Below are 21,303 nucleotides of genomic sequence, written 5' to 3' on the forward strand. Positions count from 1 at the left end.
ACTCTGTGTGTTCCTGTCAGTGTCTCTCTGTGTTTCTCTCAGTGTCTCTGTGATTCTGACAGTGTCTCTCTGTGTGTTTCTGTCAGTGTCTCTCTGTGTTTCTGTCAGTGTCTCTCTGTGTTTCTGTCAGTGTCTCTCTGTGTTTCTATCACTGGCTCTCTGTGCGTTTCTGTCAGTGTGTATCTGTGTGTTTCTGTCAGTGTCTATCCCAGTGTTTCTGTCAATGTCTCTCTCTTGTGATTTTGTCAGTGACTCTCTGTGTTTCTGTCAGTGTCTCTCTCTGTGTCTCTGTCAGTGTCTCTGTGTGTTTCTGTCAGTGTCTCTCTGTGTTTCTGTCAGTGTCTCTCTGTGTGTTTCTGTCAGTGTCTCTCTCTGTGTTTCTGTCAGTGTCTCTCTGTGTGTTTCTGTCAGTGTCTCTCTGTGTTTCTGTCAGTGTCTCTCTGTGTTTCTGTCAGTGTCTCTCTGTGTTTCTATCACTGGCTCTCTGTGCGTTTCTGTCAGTGTGTATCTGTGTGTTTCTGTCAGTGTCTATCCCAGTGTTTCTGTCAATGTCTCTCTCTTGTGATTTTGTCAGTGACTCTCTGTGTTTCTGTCAGTGTCTCTCTCTGTGTTTCTGTCAGTGTCTCTCTGTGTGTTTCTGTCAGTGTCTCTCTCTGTGTTTCTGTCGCTGGCTCTCTGTGCGTTTCTGTCAGTTTCTATCTGAGTGTTTCTGTCAGTGTCTCTCTCTCTGTGTTTCTGTCAGTGTCTCTGTGTTTGTGACCGTCTCTGTGTTTCTGTCAGTGTCTTTGTTTCTGTCAGTGTCTCTCTCTGTGTTTCTGTCATTGTCTCTCTGTGTTTCTGTCAGTGTCTCTCTGTGTTTCTGTCACTGGCTCTCTGTGCGTTTCTGTCAGTGTCTCTCTCCGTTTATGTCAGTGTCTCTCTGTGTGATTCTGTTAGTGTCTCTCTCTGTGTTTCTGTTAGTGTCTCTCTGTGTTTCTGTCAGTGTCTTTCTGTGTTTCTGTCACTGGCTCTCTGTGTGTTTCTGTCTGTGTCTCTCTCCGTTTCTGTCAGTGACTCTCTCCGTTTCTGTCAATGTCTCTCTGTGTTTCTGTCAGTGTCTATCCCAGTGTTTCTGTCAATGTCTCTCTCTTGTGATTTTGTCAGTGACTCTCTGTGTTTCTGTCAGTGTCTCTCTCTGTGTTTCTGTCAGTGTCTCTGTGTGTTTCTGTCAGTGTCTCTCTGTGTTTCTGTCAGTGTCTCTCTGTGTGTTTCTGTCAGTGTCTCTCTGTGTGTTTCTGTCAGTGTCTCTCTCTGTGTTTCTGACAGTGGCTCTCTGTGTTTGTGACAGTGTCTCTCTGTGTTTCTGTCAGTGGCTCTCGTTGAGCTTTTGTCAGTGTCTTTCGCTATGTTATTATCCGTGCCTCTGTGCTTGTGTTTCTGTCAGTATCTCTGTACCTGTGTTTCTATCAGTGTCTCTCTGTGTGTTTCTGTCAGTGTCTCTCGCTCTGGGTTTCTGTCAGCGTCTCGGTCTGTGTTTCTGTCAGTGTCGCTCTGTGTGTTTTTGTCAGTGTCTCTCTGTGTTTCTGTCAGCGTCTCGGTCTGTGTTTCTGTCAGTGTCTCTGTGATTCTGTCAGTGTCTCTCAGTGTGTTTCTGTCAGTGTCTCTCTGTGTTTCTGTCGCTGGCTCTCTGTGCGTTTCTGTCAGTTTCTATCTGAGTGTTTCTGTCAGTGTCTCTCTCTCTGTGTTTCTGTCAGTGTCTCTGTGTTTGTGACCGTCTCTGTGTTTCTGTCAGTGTCTTGTTTCTGTCAGTGTCTCTCTCTGTGTTTCTGTCAGTGTCTCTCTGTGTTTCTGTCAGTGTCTCTCTGTGTTTCTGTCAGTGTCTCTCTGTGTGTTTCTGTCAGTGTCTCTCTGTGTTTCTGTCAGTGTCTCTCTGTGTGATTCTGTCAGTGTCTCTCTCTGTGTTTCTGTCAGTGTCTCTCTGTGTTTTCTGTCAGTGTCTCTCTGTGTTTCTGTCACTGTCTCTGTGTGTTTCTGTCAGTGTCTCTCTCGTTTCTGTCAGTGTCTCTCTCCGTGTTTCTCTCTGTGTTTCTGTCAGTGTCTCTCCCTGTGTTTCTGTCAATGTCTCTCTGTGTTTTTCTGTCAGTGCCTCTCTGTGTTTCTGTCAGTGTCTCTCTGTTTTTCTGTCAGTGTCTCTCTGTGTTTCTGTCAGTGTCTCTCTGTGTTTCTGTCAGTGTCTCTCTGTTTTTCTGTCAGTGTCTCTCTGTGTTTCTGTCAGTGTCTCTCTCTGTGTTACTGTCAGTGTCTCTCTCTGTTTCTGTCAGTGTCTCTCTCTGTGTTTCTGACAATGTATCTCTGTGTTTCTGTCAGTTGTCTTCTGTGTTTCTGTCAGTGTCTCTCTGTCTGTATCTGTCAGTGTCTCTCTGTGTTTCTGTCAGTGTCACTCTCTTCTGATTTTGTCAGTGGCTCTCTGTGTTTCCTGTCAGTGTCTCTCTGTGTTTCAGTCAGTGTCTATCTGTGATTCTGTCAGTGTGTATCTGTGTGTTTCTGTCAGTGTCTCTCTGTGTGTTTCTGTCAGTGTGTCTCTCTCTGTGTGTTCTGTCAGTGTCTCTCTGTGTTTCTGTCAGTGTCTCTCTGTGATTCTGTCAGTTTCTCTCAGTGTTTCTGTCAGTGTCTCTCTGTGTTTCTGTCGCTGTCTCTCTGTGCGTTTCTGTCAGTGTCTCTCTCTGTTTCTGTCAGTGTCTCTCTGTGTTTCTGTCGCTGGCTCTCTGTGCGTTTCTGTCAGTGTCTATCTGTGTGTTTCTGTCAGTGTCTCTCTCTCTGTGTTTCTGACAGTTAATCTCTATGATTCTGTTCGTGTCTCTCTTTGTGTTTCTGTCAGTGTCTCTCTCTGTGTTTCTGTCATTGTCTCCCTGTGTTTCTGTCACTGGCTCTCTATGCGTTTCTGTCAGTGTCTCTCTCTGTGTTTCTGTCAGTGTCTTTCTGTGTTTCTGTCAGTGTCTATCCCAGTATTTCTGTCAATATCTCTCTCTTGTGATTTTGTCAGTGGCTCTCTGTGTTTCTGTCAGTGTCACTCTCTGTTTCTGTCAGTGTCTCTCTGTGTTTCTGTCAATGTATCTCTGTGTTTCTGTCAGTTTCTCTTTCTGTGTTTCTGTCAGTGTCACTCTGTCTGTATCTGTCAGTGTCTCTCTGTCTGTATCTGTCAGTGTCTCTCTGTGTTTCTGTCAATGTCTCTCTCTGTGTTTCTGTCAGTGTCTCTCTGTCTGTATCTGTCAGTGTATCTCTGTGTTTCTGTCAGTGTCTCTCTCTTCTGATTTTGTCAGTGGCCCTCTGTGTGTTTCTGTCAGTGTCTCTCTGTGTTTCTGTCAGTGTCTCTCTGTGTTTCTGTCACTGGCTCTCTGTGATTCTGACAGTGTCTCTCTGTGTTTCTGTCACTGGCTCTTTGTGCGTTTCTGTCAGTGTGTATCTGTGTGTTTCTGTCAGTGTCTCTCTGTGTGTTTCTGTCAATGTCACACTCTGTGTGTTCCTGTCAGTGTCTCTCTGTGTTTCTCACAGTGTCTCTCTGTGATTCTGTCAGTGTCTCTCTGTGTTTCTCTCAGTGTTTCTCTCAGTGTCTCTGTGATTCCTGCAGTGTCTCTCTGTGTGTTTCTGTCAGTGTCTCTCTGTGTTTCTGTCAGTGTCTCTCTGTGTTTCTGTCAGTGTCTCTCTGTGTTTCTGTCACTGGCTATCTGTGCGTTTCTGTCAGTGTGTATCTGTGTGTTTCAGTCAGTGTCTATCTGTGATTCTGTCAGTGTCTCTCTGTGATTCTGTCAGTGTCTCTCTGTGTTTCTGTCAGTGTCTCTCTGTGTTTCTGTCAGTGTCTCTCTGTGTTTCTGTCAGTGTCTCTCTGTGTGTTTCTGTCAGTGTCTCTCTGTGTTTCTGTCAGTGTCTCTCTGTGTTTCTGTCAGTGTCTCTCTGTGTTTCTGTCAGTGTCTCTCTGTGTTTCTGTCAGTGTCTCTCTGTGTTTCTGTCAGTGTCTCTCTGTGTTCTGTCAGTGTCTCTCTCTGTGTTTCTGTCAGTGTCTCTCTGTTGCTTTCTGTCAGTGTCTCTCTGTGTTTCTGTCAGTGTCTCTCTTGTGTTTCTGTCAGTGTCTCTCTGTGTGTTTCTGTCAGTGTCTCTCTGTGTTTCTGTCAGTGTCTCTCTGTGTTTCTGTCAGTGTCTCTCTGTGTGTTTCTGTCAGTGTCTCTCTCTGTGTTTCTGTCAGTGTCTCTCTGTGTTTCTGTCAGTGTCTCTCTGTGTTTCTGTCAGTTTCTATCTGTGTGTTTCTGTCAGTGTCTCTCTCTCTGTGTTTCTGTCAGTTAATCTCTATGATTCTGTTCGTGTCTCTCTGTGTGTTTCTGTCAGTGTCTCTCTCTGTGTTTCTGTCATTGTCTCCCTGTGTTTCTGTCACTGGCTCTCTATGCGTTTCTGTCAGTGTCTCTCTCTGTGTTTCTGTCAGTGTCTCTCTGTGTTTCTGTCAGTGTCTTTCTGTGTTTCTGTCAGTGTCTATCCCAGTATTTCTGTCAATGTCTCTCTCTTGTGATTTTGTCAGTGGCTCTCTGTGTTTCTGTCAGTGTCACTCTCTGTTTCTGTCAGTTTCTCTTTCTGTGTTTCTGTCAGTGTCTCTCTGTGTTTCTTTCAGTGTCTCTCTGTGTTTCTGTCAGTGTCTATCTGTGATTCTGTCAGTGTCTCTCTGTGTTTCTCTCAGTGTCTCTCTGTGATTCTGACAGTGTCTCTCTGTGTGTTTCTGTCAGTGTCTCTCTGTGTTTCTGTCACTGGCTTTCTGTGCGTTTCTGTCAGTGTCTCTCTCCGTTTATGTCAGTTTCTCTCTGTGTGATTCTGTCAGTGTCTCTCTCTCTGTGATTCTGTCAGTGTCTCTCTGTGTTTCTGTCATTGTCTCCCTGTGTTTCTGTCACTGGCTCTCTGTGTGTTTCTGTCAGTGTCTCTCTGTTTCTGTCAGTGTCTCTCTCCGTTTCTGTCAATGTCTCTCTGTTTTTCTGTCAATGTCTCTCTCTTGTGATTTTGTCAGTGGCTCTCTGTGTGTTTCTGTCAGTGTCTCTCTGTCTGTATCTGTCAGTGTCTCTCTGTGTTTCTGTCAGTGTCTCTCTCTTCTGATTTTGTCAGTGGCCCTCTGTGTGTTTCTGTCAGTGTCTCTCTGTGTTTCTGTCAGTGTCTCTCTGTGTTTCTGTCAGTGTCTCTGTGTTTCTGTCACTGGCTCTCTGTGCTATTCTGTCAGTGTGTATCTGTGTGTTTCTGTCAGTGTCTCTCTGTGTGTTTCTGTCAATGTCTCACTCTGTGTGTTCCTGTCAGTGTCTCTCTGTGTTTCTCACAGTGTCTCTCTGTGATTCTGTCAGTGTCTCTCTGTGTTTCTGTCAGTGTCTCTCAGTGTCTCTCTGTGATTCTGACAGTGTCTCTCTGTGTGTTTCTGTCAGTGTCTCTCTGTGTTCTGTCACTGGCTTTCTGTGCGTTTCTGTCAGTGTCTCTCTCCGTTTATGTCAGTTTCTCTCTGTGTGATTCTGTCAGTGTCTCTCTCTCTGTGATTCTGTCAGTGTCTCTCTGTGTTTCTGTCATTGTCTCCCTGTGTTTCTGTCACTGGCTCTCTGTGTGTTTCTGTCAGTGTCTCTCCGTTTCTGTCAGTGTCTCTCTCCGTTTCTGTCAATGTCTCTCTGTGTTTCTGTCAATGTCTCTCTCTTGTGATTTTGTCAGTGGCTCTCTGTGTGTATCTGTCAGTGTCTCTCTGTCTGTATCTGTCAGTGTCTCTCTGTGTTTCTGTCAGTGTCTCTCTCTTCTGATTTTGTCAGTGGCCCTCTGTGTGTTTCTGTCAGTGTCTCTCTGTGTTTCTGTCAGTGTCTCTCTGTGTTTCTGTCAGTGTCTCTCTGTGTTTCTGTCACTGGCTCTCTGTGCGTTTCTGTCAGTGTGTATCTGTGTGTTTCTGTCAGTGTCTCTCTGTGTGTTTCTGTCAATGTCTCACTCTGTGTGTTCCTGTCAGTGTCTCTCTGTGTTTCTCACAGTGTCTCTCTGTGATTCTGTCAGTGTCTCTCTGTGTTTCTCTCAGTGTTTCTCTCAGTGTCTCTGTGATTCCTGCAGTGTCTCTCTGTGTGTTTCTGTCAGTGTCTCTCTGTGTTTCTGTCAGTGTCTCTCTGTGTTTCTGTCAGTGTCTCTCTGTGTTTCTGTCACTGGCTCTCTGTGCGTTTCTGTCAGTGTGTATCTGTGTGTTACTGTCAGTGTCTCTCTGTGTGTTTCTGTCAGTGTGTCTCTCTCTCTGTGTTTCTGTCAGTGTCTCTCTGTGTGTTTCTGTCAGTGTCTCTCTGTGTTTCTGTCAGTGTGTCTCTCTCTCTGTGTTTCTGTCAGTGTCTCTCTCTGTGTTTCTGTCAGTGCCTCTCTCTGTGTTTCTGTCAGTGGCTCTCGTTGAGCTTTTGTCAGTGTCTTTCGCTATGTCATTATCCGTGCCTCTGTGCTTGTGTTTCTGTCAGTATCTCTGTACCTGTGTTTCTGTCAGTGTCTCTCTGTGTGTTTCTGTCAGTGTCTCTCGCTCTGGGTTTCTGTCAGCGTCTCGGTCTGTGTTTCTGTCAGTGTCTCTCTGTGTGTTTTTGTCAGTGTCTCTCTGTGTTTCTGTCAGCGTCTCGGTCTGTGTTTCTGTCAGTGTCTCTGTGATTCTGTCAGTGTCTCTCAGTGTGTTTCTGTCAGTGTCTCTCTGTGTTTCTGTCGCTGGCTCTCTGTGCGTTTCTGTCAGTTTCTATCTGAGTGTTTCTGTCAGTGTCTCTCTCTCTGTGTTTCTGTCAGTGTCTCTCTGTGTTTCTGTCAGTGTCTTCTGCAGTTCTGTCAGTGTCTCTCTGTGTTTCTGTCAGTGTCTCTCTCTGTTTCTGGCAGTGTCTCTCTGTGTTTCTGTCAGTGTCTCTCTGTGTTTCTGTCAGTGTCTCTCTGTGTTCTGTCAGTGTCTCTCTGTGTTTCTGTCAGGGTCTCTCTGTGTGTTCTGTCAGTGTCTCTGTGTTACTGTCAGTGTCTCTCTCTGTTTCTGTCAGTGTCTCTCTGTGTTTCTGTCAGTGTCTCTCTGTGTGTTTCTGTCAGTGTCTCCTTCTGTGTTTCTGTCAGTGTCTCTCTTTGTTTCTGTCAGTGTCTCTTCTGTGTTCCTGTCAGTGTCTCTCTCTGTGTTTCTGTCAGTGTCTCTCTGTGTTTCTGTCAGTGTCTCTCTGTGTTTTCTGTCAGTGTCTCTCTGTGTTTCTGTCAGTGTCTCTCTGTGTGTTTCTGTCAGTGTATCTCTTGTTTTCTGTCAGTGTCTCTTTCTCTGTGTTTCTGTCAGTGTCTCTCTGTGTTTCTGTCAGTGTCTCTCTGTGTGTTTCTGTCAGTGTCTCTCTGTGTTTCTGTCAGTGTCTCTCTCTGTGTTTCTGTCAGTGTCTCTCTCTGTGTTTCTGTCAGTGTCTCTCTGTGTTTCTGTCAGTGTCTCTCTGTGTTTCTGTCAGTGTCTCTCTGTGTGTCTGTCAGTGTCTCTCTCTGTGTTTCTGTCAGTGTCTCTCTGTGTTTCTGTCAGTGTCTCTCTCTGTGTTTCTGTCAGTGTCTCTCTGTGTGTTTCTGTCAGTGTCTCTCTGTGTTTCTGTCAGTGTCTCTCTGTGTGTTTCTGTCAGTGTCTCTCTGTGTTTCTGTCAGTGTCTCTCTGTGTGTTTCTGTCAGTGTCTCTCTCTGTGTTTCTGTCAGTGTCTCTCTCTGTGTTTCTGTCAGTGTCTCTCTGTGTTTCTGTCAGTGTCTCTCTGTGTTTCTGTCAGTGTCTCTCTGTGTTTCTGTCAGTGTCTCTCTCTCTGTGTTTCTGTCAGTGTCTCTATCTCTCTGTTTCTGTCAGTGTCTCTTTCTGTGTTACTGTCAGTGTCTCTCTGTGTTTCTGTCAGTGTCTCTGTGTTACTGTCAGTGTCTCTCTGTGTTTCTGTCAGTGTCTCTCTGTTTCTGTCAGTGTCTCTCTGTTTCTGTCAGTGTCTCTCTGTGTTACTGTCAGTGTATCTCTGTGATTCTGTCAGTGTCTCTCTGTGTTTCTGTCAGTGTCTCTCTGTGATTCTGTCACTGGCTCTCTGTGTTTCTGTCAGTGTCTCTCTCTGTGTTACTGTCAGTGTCTCTCTGTGTGTTTCTGTCAGTGTCTCTCTGTGTTTCTGTCAGTGTCTCTCTGTGTGTTTCTGTCAGTGTCTCTCTGTGTGTTTCTGTCAGTTTCTCTCGTGTCTGTCACTGTTTTCTGTGTTTCTGTCAGTGTCTCTCTGTGTTTCTGTCAGTGTCTCTTTGTGTGTTTCTGTCAGTGTCTGTGTTTCTGTCAGTGTCTCTCTGTGTTTCTGTCAGTGTCTCTGTGTTTCTGTCAGTGTCTCTCTGTGTTTCTGTCAGTGTCTCTCTCTGTGTTTCTGTCAGTGTCTCTCTGTGTTTCTGTCAGTGTCTCTCTGTGTTTCTGTCAGTGTCTCTCTGTGTTACTGTCAGTGTATCTCTGTGATTCTGTCAGTGTCTCTCTGTGTTTCTGTCAGTGTCTCTCTGTGATTCTGTCAGTGTCTCTCTGTGTTTCTGTCAGTGTCTCTCTGTGTTTCTGTCAGTGTCTCTCTCTGTGTTTCTGTCAGTGTCTCTCTGTGTTTCTGTCAGTGTCTTTCTGTGTCTGTCAGTGTCTCTCTCTGTGTTTCTGTCAGTGTCTCTCTCTGTGTTTCTGTCAGTGTCTCTCTGTGTGTCTGTCGGTGTCTCTCTCTGTGTTACTGTCAGTGTCTCTCTCTGTTTCTGTCAGTGTCTCTCTCTGTGTTTCTGTCAGTGTCTCTCTGTGTTTCTGTCAGTGTCTCTCTGTGTTTCTGTCAGTGTCTCTCTCTGTGTTTCTGTCAGTGTCTCTCTGTGTTTCTGTCAGTGTCTCTCTGTGTTCTGTCAGTGTCTCTCTGTGTTTCTGTCAGTGTCTCTCTGTGTGTTTCTGTCAGTGTCTCTCTGTGTTTCTGTCAGTGTCTCTCTGTGTTTCTGTCAGTGTCTCTCTGTGTTTCTGTCAGTGTCTCTCTGTGTTTCTGTCAGTGTCTCTCTGTGTTTCTGTCAGTGTCTCTCTGTGTTTCTGTCAGTGTCTCTCTTGTTTCTGTCAGTGTCTCTCTCTGTGTTTCTGTCAGTGTCTCTCTGTGTTTCTGTCAGTGTCTCTCTGTGTTTCTGTCAGTGTCTCTCTGTGTTTCTGTCAGTGTCTCTCTCTGTGTTTCTGTCAGTGTCTCTCTGTGTGTTTCTGTCAGTGTCTCTCTGTGTGTTTCTGTCAGTGTCTCTCTGTGTTTCTGTCAGTGTCTCTCTGTGTTTCTGTCAGTGTCTCTCTGTGTGTTTCTGTCAGTGTCTCTCTGTGTGTTTCTGTCAGTGTCTCTCTGTGTGTTTCTGTCAGTGTCTCTCTGTGTGTTTCTGTCAGTTTCTCTCGTGTCTGTCACTGTTTCTCTGTGTTTCTGTCAGTGTCTCTCTGTGTTTCTGTCAGTGTCTCTGTGTGTTTCTGTCAGTGTCTGTGTTTCTGTCAGTGTCTCTCTGTGTTTCTGTCAGTGTCTCTCTGTGTTTCTGTCAGTGTCTCTCTCTGTGTTTCTGTCAGTGTCTCTCGCTGTGTTCTGTCAGTGTCTCTCTGTGTTTCTGTCAGTGTCTCTCTCTTGTTTCTGTCAGTCTCTCTGTGTTTCTGTCAGTGTCTCTCTCTGTGTTTCTGTCAGTGTCTCTCTGTGTTTCTGTCAGTGTCTCTCTGTGTGTTTCTGTCAGTGTCTCTCTGTGTTTCTGTCAGTGTCTCTCTGTGTTTCTGTCAGTGTCTCTCGCTGTGTGTCTGTCAGTGTCTCTCTGTGTTTCTGTCAGTGTCTCTCTCTGTGTTTCTGTCAGTGTCTCTCTGTGTTTCTGTCAGTGTCTCTCTCTGTGTTCTGTCAGTGTCTCTCTGTGTTTCTGTCAGTGTCTCTCTGTGTGTTTCTGTCAGTGTCTCTCTCTGTGTTTCTGTCAGTGTCTCTCTCTGTGTTTCTGTCAGTGTCTCTCTGTGTTTCTGTCAGTGTCTCTCTCTGTGTTTCTGTCAGTGTCTCTCTTGTGTTTCTGTCAGTGTCTCTCTGTGTTTCTGTCAGTGTCTCTCTGTGTTTCTGTCAGTGTCTCTCTCTGTGTTTCTGTCAGTGTCTCTCTCTGTGTTTCTGTCAGTGTCTCTCTGTGTTTCTGTCAGTGTCTCTCTGTGTTTCTGTCAGTGTCTCTCTGTGTTTCTGTCAGTGTCTCTCTGTGTTTCTGTCAGTGTCTCTCGCTGTGTTCTGTCAGTGTCTCTCTGTGTTTCTGTCAGTGTCCTCTCTGTGTTTCTGTCAGTGTCTCTCTGTGTTTCTGTCAGTGTCTCTCTCTGTGTTCTGTCAGTGTCTCTCTGTGTTTCTGTCAGTGTCTCTCTCTGTGTTTCTGTCAGTGTCTCTCTGTGTTTCTGTCAGTTTCTCTCTGTGTTTCTGTCAGTGTCTCTCTCTGTGTTCTGTCAGTGTCTCTCTGTGTTTCTGTCAGTGTCTCTGGTTTCTGTCAGTGTCTCTCTCTGTGTTCTGTCAGTTGTCTCCTTGTTTCTGTCAGTGTCTCTCTCTGTGTCTGTCAGTGTATCTACTCTGTGTTATGTCAGTGTCTCTGTGTTTCTGTCAGTGTCTCTCTGTGTTCTGTCAGTGTCTCTCTGTGTTTCTGTCAGTGTCTCTCTGTGTGTTCTGTCAGTGTCTCTCTGTGTGTTTCGTCAGTGTCTCTCTGTGTTTCTGTCAGTGTCTCTCTCTGTGTTTCTGTCAGTGTCTCTCGTGTTTCTGTCAGTGTCTCTCTCTGTGTTTCTGTCAGTGTCTCTCTCTGTGTTCTGTCAGTGTCTCTCTGTGTTTCTGTCAGTGTCTCATCTGGGTGTCTGTCGTGTCTCTATGTGTTACTGCAGTGTCCATCTCGCTGTGTTTCTGTCAGTGTCTCTGTGTTTCTGTCTGTGTCTCTCTGTGTTTACGATCTGCCGGTGCCCTCGCCATAACCGGTGCGCAACGCAGCCAGTTGATCTCCAGCTGCCCCCGCCCAGCATTCCCCACAGCCCCGCAACGTCTGGTTAGATGGGCAAGACCCAGTCTCACACGGCGCTAAGTGAGTTTAACAAATCACTTAATTCTGTTTGTGCTGGATCTAAAGGCCACCTGGTGTCTATCTGGTTCGCTGATGAGACCCCAGTCAGGTTCAGTACAGGTGGAACGTTATCTGGGGTGGGTCTCCCAGGTGATCGAACGCCCCCGAATGGTTGGCTTCGGGCAGGGTGGCACCCTGATACTGTTGCTGCCAACTGGATAGCTTGGCACTGGCAGCCTTGCACCTTTGCATTGTCATCCTGTCATGCTGTCAATTCCACGTGGGCGACAGCCTCCCACTGCCAGGCTACCTGGGCGGCACTACTAGTCTTGAGGGGTTCTGCCAGGGTGCCAGGCTGTCGGTGCCAAGCTGGAATTTTAAATGGTATCCTGATCTCTTCCTGCATTTAGGAGCAGTGTGCCTGGCGCTATAGAATTTCAGTAGCCTTCCCAGCGGTGTTTTGTTGAACCTGATCACTGCATTTGAATCTGACTCCAAGGGTTCCTGACCAATTAGATAGGAAGGTTGTGATCAGACTCCACATCAGTTTATTCCAGCTGCGATGTTTGAGGTCCTGCTATGAGGATGACCGAGTAGCTCACAATACACAGCAGGGAGAGACAGCTTGTGAATTACTGTCTGTGTTCATTGATATTCCTCCGCAGGCAGAGAGGGAGATCCCATTGCCAGTGGAATGGAGATGGCAGTGAGGGAGATCCCATTGCCAGTGGAATGGAGATGGCAGTGAGGGAGATCCCATTGCCAGTGGAATGGAGATGGCAGTGAGGGAGATCCCATTCCCAGTGGAATGGAGATGGCAGAGAGGGAGATCCCATTGCCAGTGGAATGGAGATGGCAGTGAGGGAGATCCCATTGCCAGTGGAATGGAGATGGCAGTGAGGGAGATCCCATTGCCAGTGGAATGGAGATGGCAGAGAGGGAGATCCCATTGCCAGTGGAATGGAGATGGCAGTGAGGGAGATCCCATTGCCAGTGGAATGGAGATGGCAGTGAGGGACATCCCATTGCCAGTGGAATGGAGATGGCAGTGAGGGAGATCCCATTCCCAGTGGAATGGAGATGGCAGTGAGGGACATCCCATTGCCAGTGGAATGGAGATGGCAGTGAGGGAGATCCCATTGCCAGTGGAATGGAGATGGCAGTGAGGGAGATCCCATTGCCAGTGGAATGGAGATGGCAGTGAGGGAGATCCCATTCCCAGTGGAATGGAGATGGCAGTGAGGGAGATCCCATTGCCAGTGGAATGGAGATGGCAGTGAGGGAGATCCCATTCCCAGTGGAATGGAGATGGCAGAGAGGGAGATCCCATTGCCAGTGGAATGGAGATGGCAGTGAGGGAGATCCCATTGCCAGTGGAATGGAGATGGCAGTGAGGGAGATCCCATTGCCAGTGGAATGGAGATGGCAGTGAGGGAGATCCCATTGCCAGTGGAATGGAGATGGCAGTGAGGGAGATCCCATTCCCAGTGGAATGGAGATGGCAGTGAGGGAGATCCCATTGCCAGTGGAATGGAGATGGCAGAGAGGGAGATCCCATTGCCAGTGGAATGGAGATGGCAGTGAGGGAGATCCCATTGCCAGTGGAATGGAGATGGCAGTGAGGGAGATCCCATTGCCAGTGGAATGGAGATGGCAGTGAGGGAGATCCCATTGCCAGTGTAATGGAGATGGCAGTGAGGGAGATCCCATTGCCAGTGGAATGGAGATGGCAGTGAGGGAGATCCCATTGCCAGTGGAATGGAGATGGCAGTGAGGGAGATCCCATTCCCAGTGGAATGGAGATGGCAGTGAGGGAGATCCCATTGCCAGTGGAATGGAGATGGCAGAGAGGGAGATCCCATTGCCAGTGGAATGGAGATGGCAGTGAGGGAGATCCCATTCCCAGTGGAATGGAGATGGCAGTGAGGGAGATCCCATGGCCAGTGGAATGGAGATGGCAGAGAGGGAGATCCCATTGCCAGTGGAATGGAGATGGCAGAGAGGGGATGGGCGGCACTTGTCTGGTGCTATTGTTCTGGATATGGTGCCGCAATTGGTCCAGGGGTGTCATGCTGCACAAAATGCTACACTCAAGTACAAAGCACCTCAATCGCCTCCTGTCCCGTGGTCCTCGGGCAGCTGCATGTATCTGCGCTCCCCCCCCCCGCCTGAGAAACCTATTCCGTCCCCCGAATGTACCGCCCGCTTTCATCTTAGTCCCGTTCCACTTGGTGACGGTCTACAAACACTCTCCATCCTGTCAGCACGTTGTATTTCCCAAATGCTTCACTGCCTTCTTTCTCTCTTCACAGGGGAAGACAGCTCAGAGCCATTCTCCTCATCAGGTGAGTGACAATCAGCACAGGGTCGGGTCACAGGACAGCGACGAGCATCCTGGGTGACGGATGTTCCTCGCCCTGTGCTGCTGGACACAGATGCCAAGCCTTGGTCGAGTGGAACCAAGGAGAGGGGAACCAGGGAAATTGGGACCAGGGAGTGTCGGACCAGGGAGAGTCGGACCAGGGAGAGTGGGACCAGGGAGATTAGGACCAGGGCGATTGGGAACCAGGGAGATTGGGAACCAGGGAGATTGGGAACCAGGGAGATTGGGACTTGGGAGAGTGTAACCAGGGAGAGTGGGACCAGGGAGAGGGGAGGGGACCAGGGAGATTGGGACCAGGGAGAGTGGGACCAGGGAGAGTGGGAACCAGGGAGAGGGGGAACCAGGGAGATTGGGACCAGGGAGAGGGGAACCAGGGAGATTGGGAACCAGGGAGAGGGGAGCGGAACCAGGGAGAGTGGGACCAGGGAGAGGGGAGGGGAACCAGTCTGTGTGTGTGTGGGTGTCTGGGTGTTTCAGTCTGTGTGTCTGTGTCAGTGTGGGTGTCTCAGTCTGTGTGTGTGTGTCAGTGTGGGTGTTTCAGTCTGTGTGTGTGTGTGTGTGTCAGTGTGGGTGTCTGGGTGTTTCAGTCTGTGTGTGTGTGTGTCAGTGTGGGTGTTTCAGGGTGTGTGTGTGTGTGTGTCAGTGTGGGTGTTTCAGTCTGTGTGTGTGTGTGTGTCAGTGTGGGTGTCTGGGTGTTTCAGTCTGTGTGTGTGTGTGTCAGTGTGGGTGTTTCAGGGTGTGTGTGTGTGTGTCAGTGTGGGTGTTTCAGTCTGTGTGTGTGTCAGTGTGGGTGTTTCAGTCTGTGTGTGTGTGTGTGTCAGTGTGGGTGTTTCAGTCTGTGTGTGTGTGTCAGTGTGGGTGTTTCAGTCTGTGTGTGTGTGTGTCAGTGTGGGTGTTTCAGTCTGTGTGTGTGTGTCAGTGTGGGTGTTTCAGTCTGTGTGTGTGTCAGTGTGGGTGTTTCAGTCTGTGTGTGTGTGTGTGTGTGTCAGTGTCAGTGTGGGTGTTTCAGTCTGTGTGTGTGTCAGTGTGGGTGTCTGGGTGTTTCAGTCTGTGTGTGTGTCAGTGTGGGGTGTTTCAGTCTGTGTGTGTGTGTGTCAGTGTGGGGTGTTTCAGTCTGTGTGTGTGTGTCAGTGTGGGTGTTTCAGTCTGTGTGTGTGTGGGTGTCTGGGTGTTTCAGTCTGTATGTGTGTTTCAGTGTGGGTGTTTCAGTCTGTGTGTGTGTGTCAGTCCGTGTGTGTGTTTCAGTCTGTGTGTGTGTCAGTGTGGGTGTTTCAGTCTGTGTGTGTGTGTCAGTGTGGGTGTTTCAGTCTGTGTGTGTGTGTGTGTCAGTGTGGGTGTTTCAGTCTGTGTGTGTGTGTCAGTGTGGGTGTTTCAGTCTGTGTGTGTGTCAGTGTGGGTGTCTGTGTGTTTCAGTCTGTGTGTGTGTGTGTGTGTCAGTGTGAGTGTTTCAGTCTGTGTGTGTGTGTCAGTGTGGGTGTTTCAGTCTGTGTGTGTGTCAGTGTGGGTGTTTCAGTCTGTGTGTGTGTGTGTGTGTCAGTGTGGGTGTTTCAGTCTGTGTGTGTGTGTCAGTGTGGGTGTTTCAGTCTGTGTGTGTGTGTGTGTGTCAGTGTGGGTGTTTCAGTCTGTGTGTGTGTGTGTGTCAGTGTGGGTGTTTCAGTCTGTGTGTGTGTGTCAGTGTGGGTGTTTCAGTCTGTGTGTGTGTGTGTGTCAGTGTGGGTGTTTCAGTCCGTGTGTGTGTGTGTGTGTCAGTGTGGGTGTTTCAGTCTGTGTGTGTGTGTCAGTGTGGGTGTTTCAGTCTGTGTGTGTGTGTGTGTGTGTGTCAGTGTGGGTGTTTCAGTCTGTGTGTGTGTCAGTGTGGGTGTTTCAGTCTGTGTGTGTGTGTCAGTGTGGGTGTTTCAGTCTGTGTGTGTGTGTCAGTGTGGGTGTTTCAGTCTGTGTGTGTGTGTGTGTCAGTGTGGGTGTTTCAGTCTGTGTGTGTGTGTGTGTCAGTGTGGGTGTTTCAGTCTGTGTGTGTGTGACAGTGTGGGTGTTTCAGTCTGTGTGTGTGTGTGTGTGTCAGTGTGGGTGTTTCAGTCTATGTGTGTGTCAGTGTGGGTGTTTCAGTCTGTGTGTGTGTGTGTGTCAGTGTGGGTGTTTCAGTCTGTGTGTGTCAGTGTGGGTGTTTCAGTCCGTGTGTGTGTGTGTGTGTGTGTGTATCAGTGTGGGTGTTTCAGTCCGTGTGTGTGTGTCAGTGTGGGTGTGTGTGTGTCAGTGTGGGTGTTTCAGTCTGTGTGCGCGAGTCAGTGTGGGTGTTTCAGTCTGTGTGTGTGTCAGTGTGGGTGTTTCAGTCTGTGTGTGTGTGTGTGTGTGTGTGTGTGTGTGTGTCAGTGTGGGTGTTTCAGTCTGTGTGTGTCAGTGTGGGTGTTTCAGTCTGTGTGTGTCAGTGTGGGTGTTTCAGTCTGTGTGTGTGTGTGTGTCAGTGTGGGTGTTTCAGTCTGTGTGTGTCAGTGTGGGTGTTTTAGTCTGTGTGTGTGTCAGTGTGGGTGTTTCAGTCTGTGTGTGTCAGTGTGGGTGTTTCAGTCTGTGTGTGTGTCTGTGTCAGTGTGGGTGTTTCAGTCTGTGTGTGTGTGTGTGTGTGTCAGTGTGGGTGTTTCAGTCTGTGTGTGTCAGTGTGGGTGTTTCAGTCTGTGTGTGTCAGTGTGGGTGTTTCAGTCTGTGTGTGTGTGTGTGTGTCAGTGTGGGTGTTTCAGTCTGTGTGTGTCAGTGTGGGTGTTTCAGTCTGTGTGTGTGTCAGTGTGGGTGTTTCAGTCTGTGTGTGTGTCAGTGTGGGTGTTTCAGTCTGTGTGTGTGTGTCAATGTGGGTGTTTCAGTCGTGTGTGTGTGTGTGTCAGTGTGGGTGTTCAGTCTGTGTGTGTCAGTGTGGGTGTTTCAGTCTGTGTGTGTGTGTGTCAGTGTGGATGTTTCAGTCTGTGTGTGTCAGTGTGGGTGTTTCAGTCTGTGTGTGTCAGTGTGGGTGTTTCAGTCTGTTGTGTTGTGTGTGTGTGTTTCAGTGTGGGTGTTTCAGTCCTGTGTGGCGAGTCAGTGTGGTGTTTCGTCTGTGTGTGTGTAGTCAGTGTGGGTGTTTCAGTCTGTGTGTGTGTCAGTGTGGGTGTTTCAGTCTGTGTGTGTGTGTGTTAGTGTGGGTGTTTCAGTCTGTGTGTGTGTGTTAGTGTGGGTGTTTCAGTCTGTGTGTGTCATTGTGGGTGTTTCAGTCTGTGTGTGTGTGTGTCATTGTGGGTGTTTCTGTCTGTGTGTGTGTGTCAGTTTGGGTGTTTCAGTCTGTGTGTGTGTGTCAATGTGGGTGTGTCGTGTGTGTGTGTGTCAGTGTGGGTGTTTCAGTCCGTGTGTATGTCAGTGTGGGTGTTTCAGTCTGTGTGTGTGTGTGTGTGTGTCAGTGTGGGTGTTTCAGTCTGTGTGTGTCAGTGTGGGTGTTTCAGTCCGTGTGTGTGTGTCAGTGTGGGGTATGTGTGTGTGTGTGTCAGTGTGGGTGTGTGTGTGTGTCAGTGTGGGTATGTGTGTGTGTGTGTCAGTGTGGGTGTGTGTGTGTGTGTGTCAGTGTGGGTGTTTCAGTCTGTGTGTGTGTGTGTGTATCAGTGTGGGTGTTTTAGTCCATGTGTGTGTGTGTGTGTATCAGTGTGGGTGTTTCAGTCTGTGTGTGTCAGTGTGGGTGTTTCAGTCTGTGTGTGTCAGTGTGGGTGTTTTAGTCCATGTGTGTGTGTGTGTGTGTGTGTCAGTGTGGGTGTTTCAGTCCGTGTGTGTGTGTCAGTGTGGGTGTGTGTGTGTCAGTGTGGGTGTCAGTGTGAGTGTTTCAGTCTGTGTGTGTGTGTCAGTGTGGGTGTTCAGTCTGTGTGTGTGTGTGTCAGTGTGGGTGTTTCAGTCTGTGTGTGTGTGTGTGTCAGTGTGGGGTGTTTCAGTCTGTGTGTGTGTGTGTCAGTGTGGGTGTTTCAGTCTGTGTGTGTGTGTCAGTGTGGGTGTTTCAGTCTGTGTGTGTGTGTCAGTGTGGGTGTTTCAGTCTGTGTGTGTGTGTGTCAGTGTGGGTGTTTCAGTCTGTGTGTGTGTGTGTCAGTGTGGGTGTTTCAGTCTGTGTGTGTGTGTGTCAGTGTGGGTGTTTCAGTCTGTGTGTGTGTGTGTGTCAGTGTGGGTGTTTCAGTCTGTGTGTGTGTGTGTCAGTGTGGGTGTTTCAGTCTGTGTGTGTGTGTCAGTATGGGTGTTTAGGGGCAGCACGGTAGCATGGTGGTTAGCATAAATGCTTCACAGCTCCAGGGTCCCAGGTTCGATTCCCGGCTGGGTCACTGTCTGTGCGGAGTCTGCACGTCCTCCCCGTGTGTGCGTTGGTTTCCTCCGGGTGCTCCGGTTTCCTCCCACAGTCCAAAGATGTGCGGGTTAGGTGGATTGGCCATGCTAAATTGCACGTAGTGTCCTAAAAAGTAAGGTTAAGGAGGGGGTTGTTGGGTTACGGGTATAGGGTGGATACGTGGGTTTGAGTAGGGTGATCATTGCTCGGCACAACATCGAGGGCCGAAGGGCCTGTTCTGTGCTGTACTGTTCTATCTAGGTCCGTGTGTGTCATCGTGTGTGTGTCTGTGTCAGTGTGGGTGTTTCAGTCTGTGTGTGTCATCGTGTGTGTGTCTGTGTCAGTGTGGGTGTTTCCGTCAGACAGGGTTGCAAGATTAGGACATACCCGGAACACATGTACATGATTCGCTGGGCCCCTCCAACATCACTCTCATCTATCCGCTACCCCCTAAAGAACTCTCGATTCAATCCTTGTTAAATATGCACGCTCTCCCCGTGTCTGTGTGGTTTCCTCCGGGTGCTCCAGTTTCGTGCCACAAGTCCCGAAAGACTGGCTGTTAGGTGAATAGGACATTCTGAATTCTCCCTCAGTGTACCCTTAACATCCTCTGCATAAAGTCTACGTCATCCTGGTTTGGGGCATAAATGCTCGCCAAAACCACCGATTTACCCTCCAACACCCACTGAACCAAAACACCTGCGACAGCACCACATTGGTCCTCAGATTCTTTAAATGCCCAAAATCCCCTGCCTGTTTCACCAGGCCTCCCAATCCTCAAACATTCCATGTCACCAGCTGGTTTAGGGGGCTCTCACACACCCAGTCCTCCTGCTCTCAGCTATTACCACTCCGGGAGATGCTCCCATTTCCCCCCCCCTCCGAATTCCACAGCCAAATCCCAAACAAGATGACACTGCTCCCCACCCAACAGGTGGGCCCATCCCTCACCCGCAGTCATCGTCAATCCACTGCCCCCTCCCCTTCCTCATGAAACCACCTCATTTGCGCCCCCCCCCCCCCACTATTCACACCTCCTAGGCATGCCGCAACCTGCCTAAAAAGGTTCAGCGAGCTGCAGCCCCCCCCCCCATCTTGCTCCTGTTCACGAATGAACTGCAGCTTGTTAGCGAGAGAGAGCTCCTCCACCAGAGTCCTGCTGCCCCCACTCAGACTAAAGAAATCAAAACCTCTCCACCCCACCCAACCACCCTGCCGCCACGAAGATCCCCACCAAAACACAACGCCCCCACACTCCTCCACCAAGCACCCATATTCAACACAAGGGCATCCAAACACCACGACTAACAGGAAAAACAGAAAAATGCAACATTATCAAACATTTGTCCCCAACAGCAACAAAGTCTTCCACCGTACCCATTCCGGTCCCAATCCTTCTGCCTTTACCATTACCTCCGCCTCCTCTGCTGTCTCAAAGAAATGGAGCCTTCAGTTGTGCATAACCCTTAATTTCTCTGGGCAGACCACTCCAAAGCGTACTCCAGTCTTGCACAATGCCGCCTTTGTCCTGTTAAAGGCCACCCGCCTCTTCGCCAGGTCCACCGTCCATCCCGTTAAATATGAATGCCGGTACCTTCCCAAGTCACTTCTGATGTCTGCTTGGCCCACCTCAGCACCTTCTCCTTTGTTTGATACCGATGGAAGCAGACTATCACCGCTCCCGGCGGCTCATTCGCCCACGGTTTTGACCGAAGCGACCGGTGGTTCCTATCAACTCCATGGGGTGGGTGGGGGAGGGGGGGAGGGGGCACGTAACCCCTCCTCCTCCATCAGCGTCCTGAGCATCGTCACAACAACCTCTGTCGGCTCGGACCCTCCACTCACTTGGGCAGCCCCACGATCCTCACATTCTGCTTCCGCAATCTATTCTCAAGGTTCTCCAGCATGGATCTCAGACACTTCCTCCTCCTTGGTCAGTTCAACTTCCAACAAGGCGAGCTGGTCACTGTGCTTCAACAATGTCGCCTCCACCCCCTTCAACAGCTCATCCTGCTCCCGCACCACCTCCAATGTTCTTCCAAGTGACTCCCTGATCGGGGCCAACAGACCTTCCACCGACTGCGTAAGCGATTCCAGAATCTCTCTCTCCTGCCTCTCAATGCTTGTTCAACTATCATTCCAATTCCACCACCATCACCTCCATCACTTTCTCCACTGATATAAAGGTGGCCCCACACAGCAGGTTTGCCTCCGCCATCTTGTCTGCCAACCTTTCACTGTGTTCGACCCTGCCGGCGGAATAGTGTTAAAATCCTTCTTCCCAGTATTCTTTCACTAGCTCGGAGACATTTTTTGCCAAATAAGTCGCCCCTGGGGCAAACTATCTGAAGATTCCCCCCCCCCCTCCAAAAAAACCAGATGGAGAAGAGCAAAAACACAGGACCCTAGCAGGAGCTATCCAACATGCGCCCTCCTCCGACATGTCACCACTGGAAATCCTCTCCACTCAGCAGATGTTGACAATGCATGTAGACCAGCCTAGGTTCTGCTTGATACAAGCAGAGACGGAATGAGATGCCGGGAGTCTCCACCGGAACGTCCGTCCTTCTCAGGTCGGCAGGGAAGTACCAGGGTGCCTCGTGAGGGAGGAGAAACAGATGCATTCCCAATCTGTGGGGTCCTTCCAAGGTGTTCTGAGTGTTAACAATGGTTCCTGAGCCCCTCAATGATAACAGTGCCTCAAAACACCACATCAACAGAGGAAGATCTTTGCCCTCAGCACTCCAGGCCCCCTCCAAGCCTCAGGCAACTAGAGGCCAGCAAAGATTGGGCAACGGAATGCCTCCACTTCAGCTGCAAGAGTAGGTGTTACACTACGTAGGACACACCCACCACCCCTGGCAGCTCCGTTTGCATTCCACCCTGCCTGTCAGTGCATTCTAGCTCTGCTGATCGCTTCGCTGATGAACCACCGCTTATCGCCCGCTTCCTTAGCCTCTTGCCTGATACCACAACTTCTCCCTCCCCACAGCTTCCTCCCCCACACTTGCATTCACACTCTCACCCCACCTTCCTTACAATCCCCCACCTCTTTACCCTATTTCCAAATTCTTTACACTCCCCTACTTGCCTTCCTCTCTCCTAGAGCTTCCTTGCCACCACCCATTCCTTAATTTCCCGTTGCGCTGGGCACTTCCGTCAGCATCGCTCTGGGCATTTCCCTCAGCATCGCTCTGGGCATTTCCCTCAGCATCGCTCTGGGCATTTCCGTCAGCATCGCTCTGGGCATTTCCGTCAGCGTCGCTCTGGGCATTTCCCTCAGCTTCGCTCTGGGCATTTCCGTCAGCATCGCTCTGGGCATTTCCGTCAGCTTCGCTCTGGGCATTTCCGTCAGCATCGCTCTGGGCATTTCCGTCAGCATCGCTCTGGGCATTTCCGTCAGCGTCGCTCTGGGCACTTCCGTCAGCATCGCTCTGGGTTCTTCCGTCAGCATCGCTCTGGCACTTCCGTCAGCATCGCTCTGGGCATTTCCCTCAGCATCGCTCTGGGCATTTCCCTCAGCATCGCTCTGGGCATTAACCGTCAGCATCGCTCTGGGCATTTCTGTCAGCATCGCTCTGGGCACTTC

The 21,303-nt window shown here is 49.3% G+C and overlaps 1 protein-coding gene across 2 annotated transcripts in view; it reads left to right on the forward strand.

The window, feature by feature from the left end:
- Positions 1-21,303, forward strand: part of LOC119964945 (regulator of G-protein signaling protein-like) — a 182,411-nt gene that overhangs the window by 146,664 nt on the left and 14,444 nt on the right. For both annotated transcript variants that reach the window (XM_038795164.1, XM_038795166.1), the window contains exon 15: positions 13,332-13,364. In XM_038795164.1, the coding sequence (XP_038651092.1) occupies positions 13,332-13,364 (33 nt within the window). The remainder of the gene's footprint in view (positions 1-13,331; positions 13,365-21,303) is intronic.

The sequence above is a fragment of the Scyliorhinus canicula genome, chromosome 4 (assembly GCF_902713615.1).
Source record: "Scyliorhinus canicula chromosome 4, sScyCan1.1, whole genome shotgun sequence".
Lineage (NCBI taxonomy): Eukaryota > Metazoa > Chordata > Chondrichthyes > Carcharhiniformes > Scyliorhinidae > Scyliorhinus > Scyliorhinus canicula.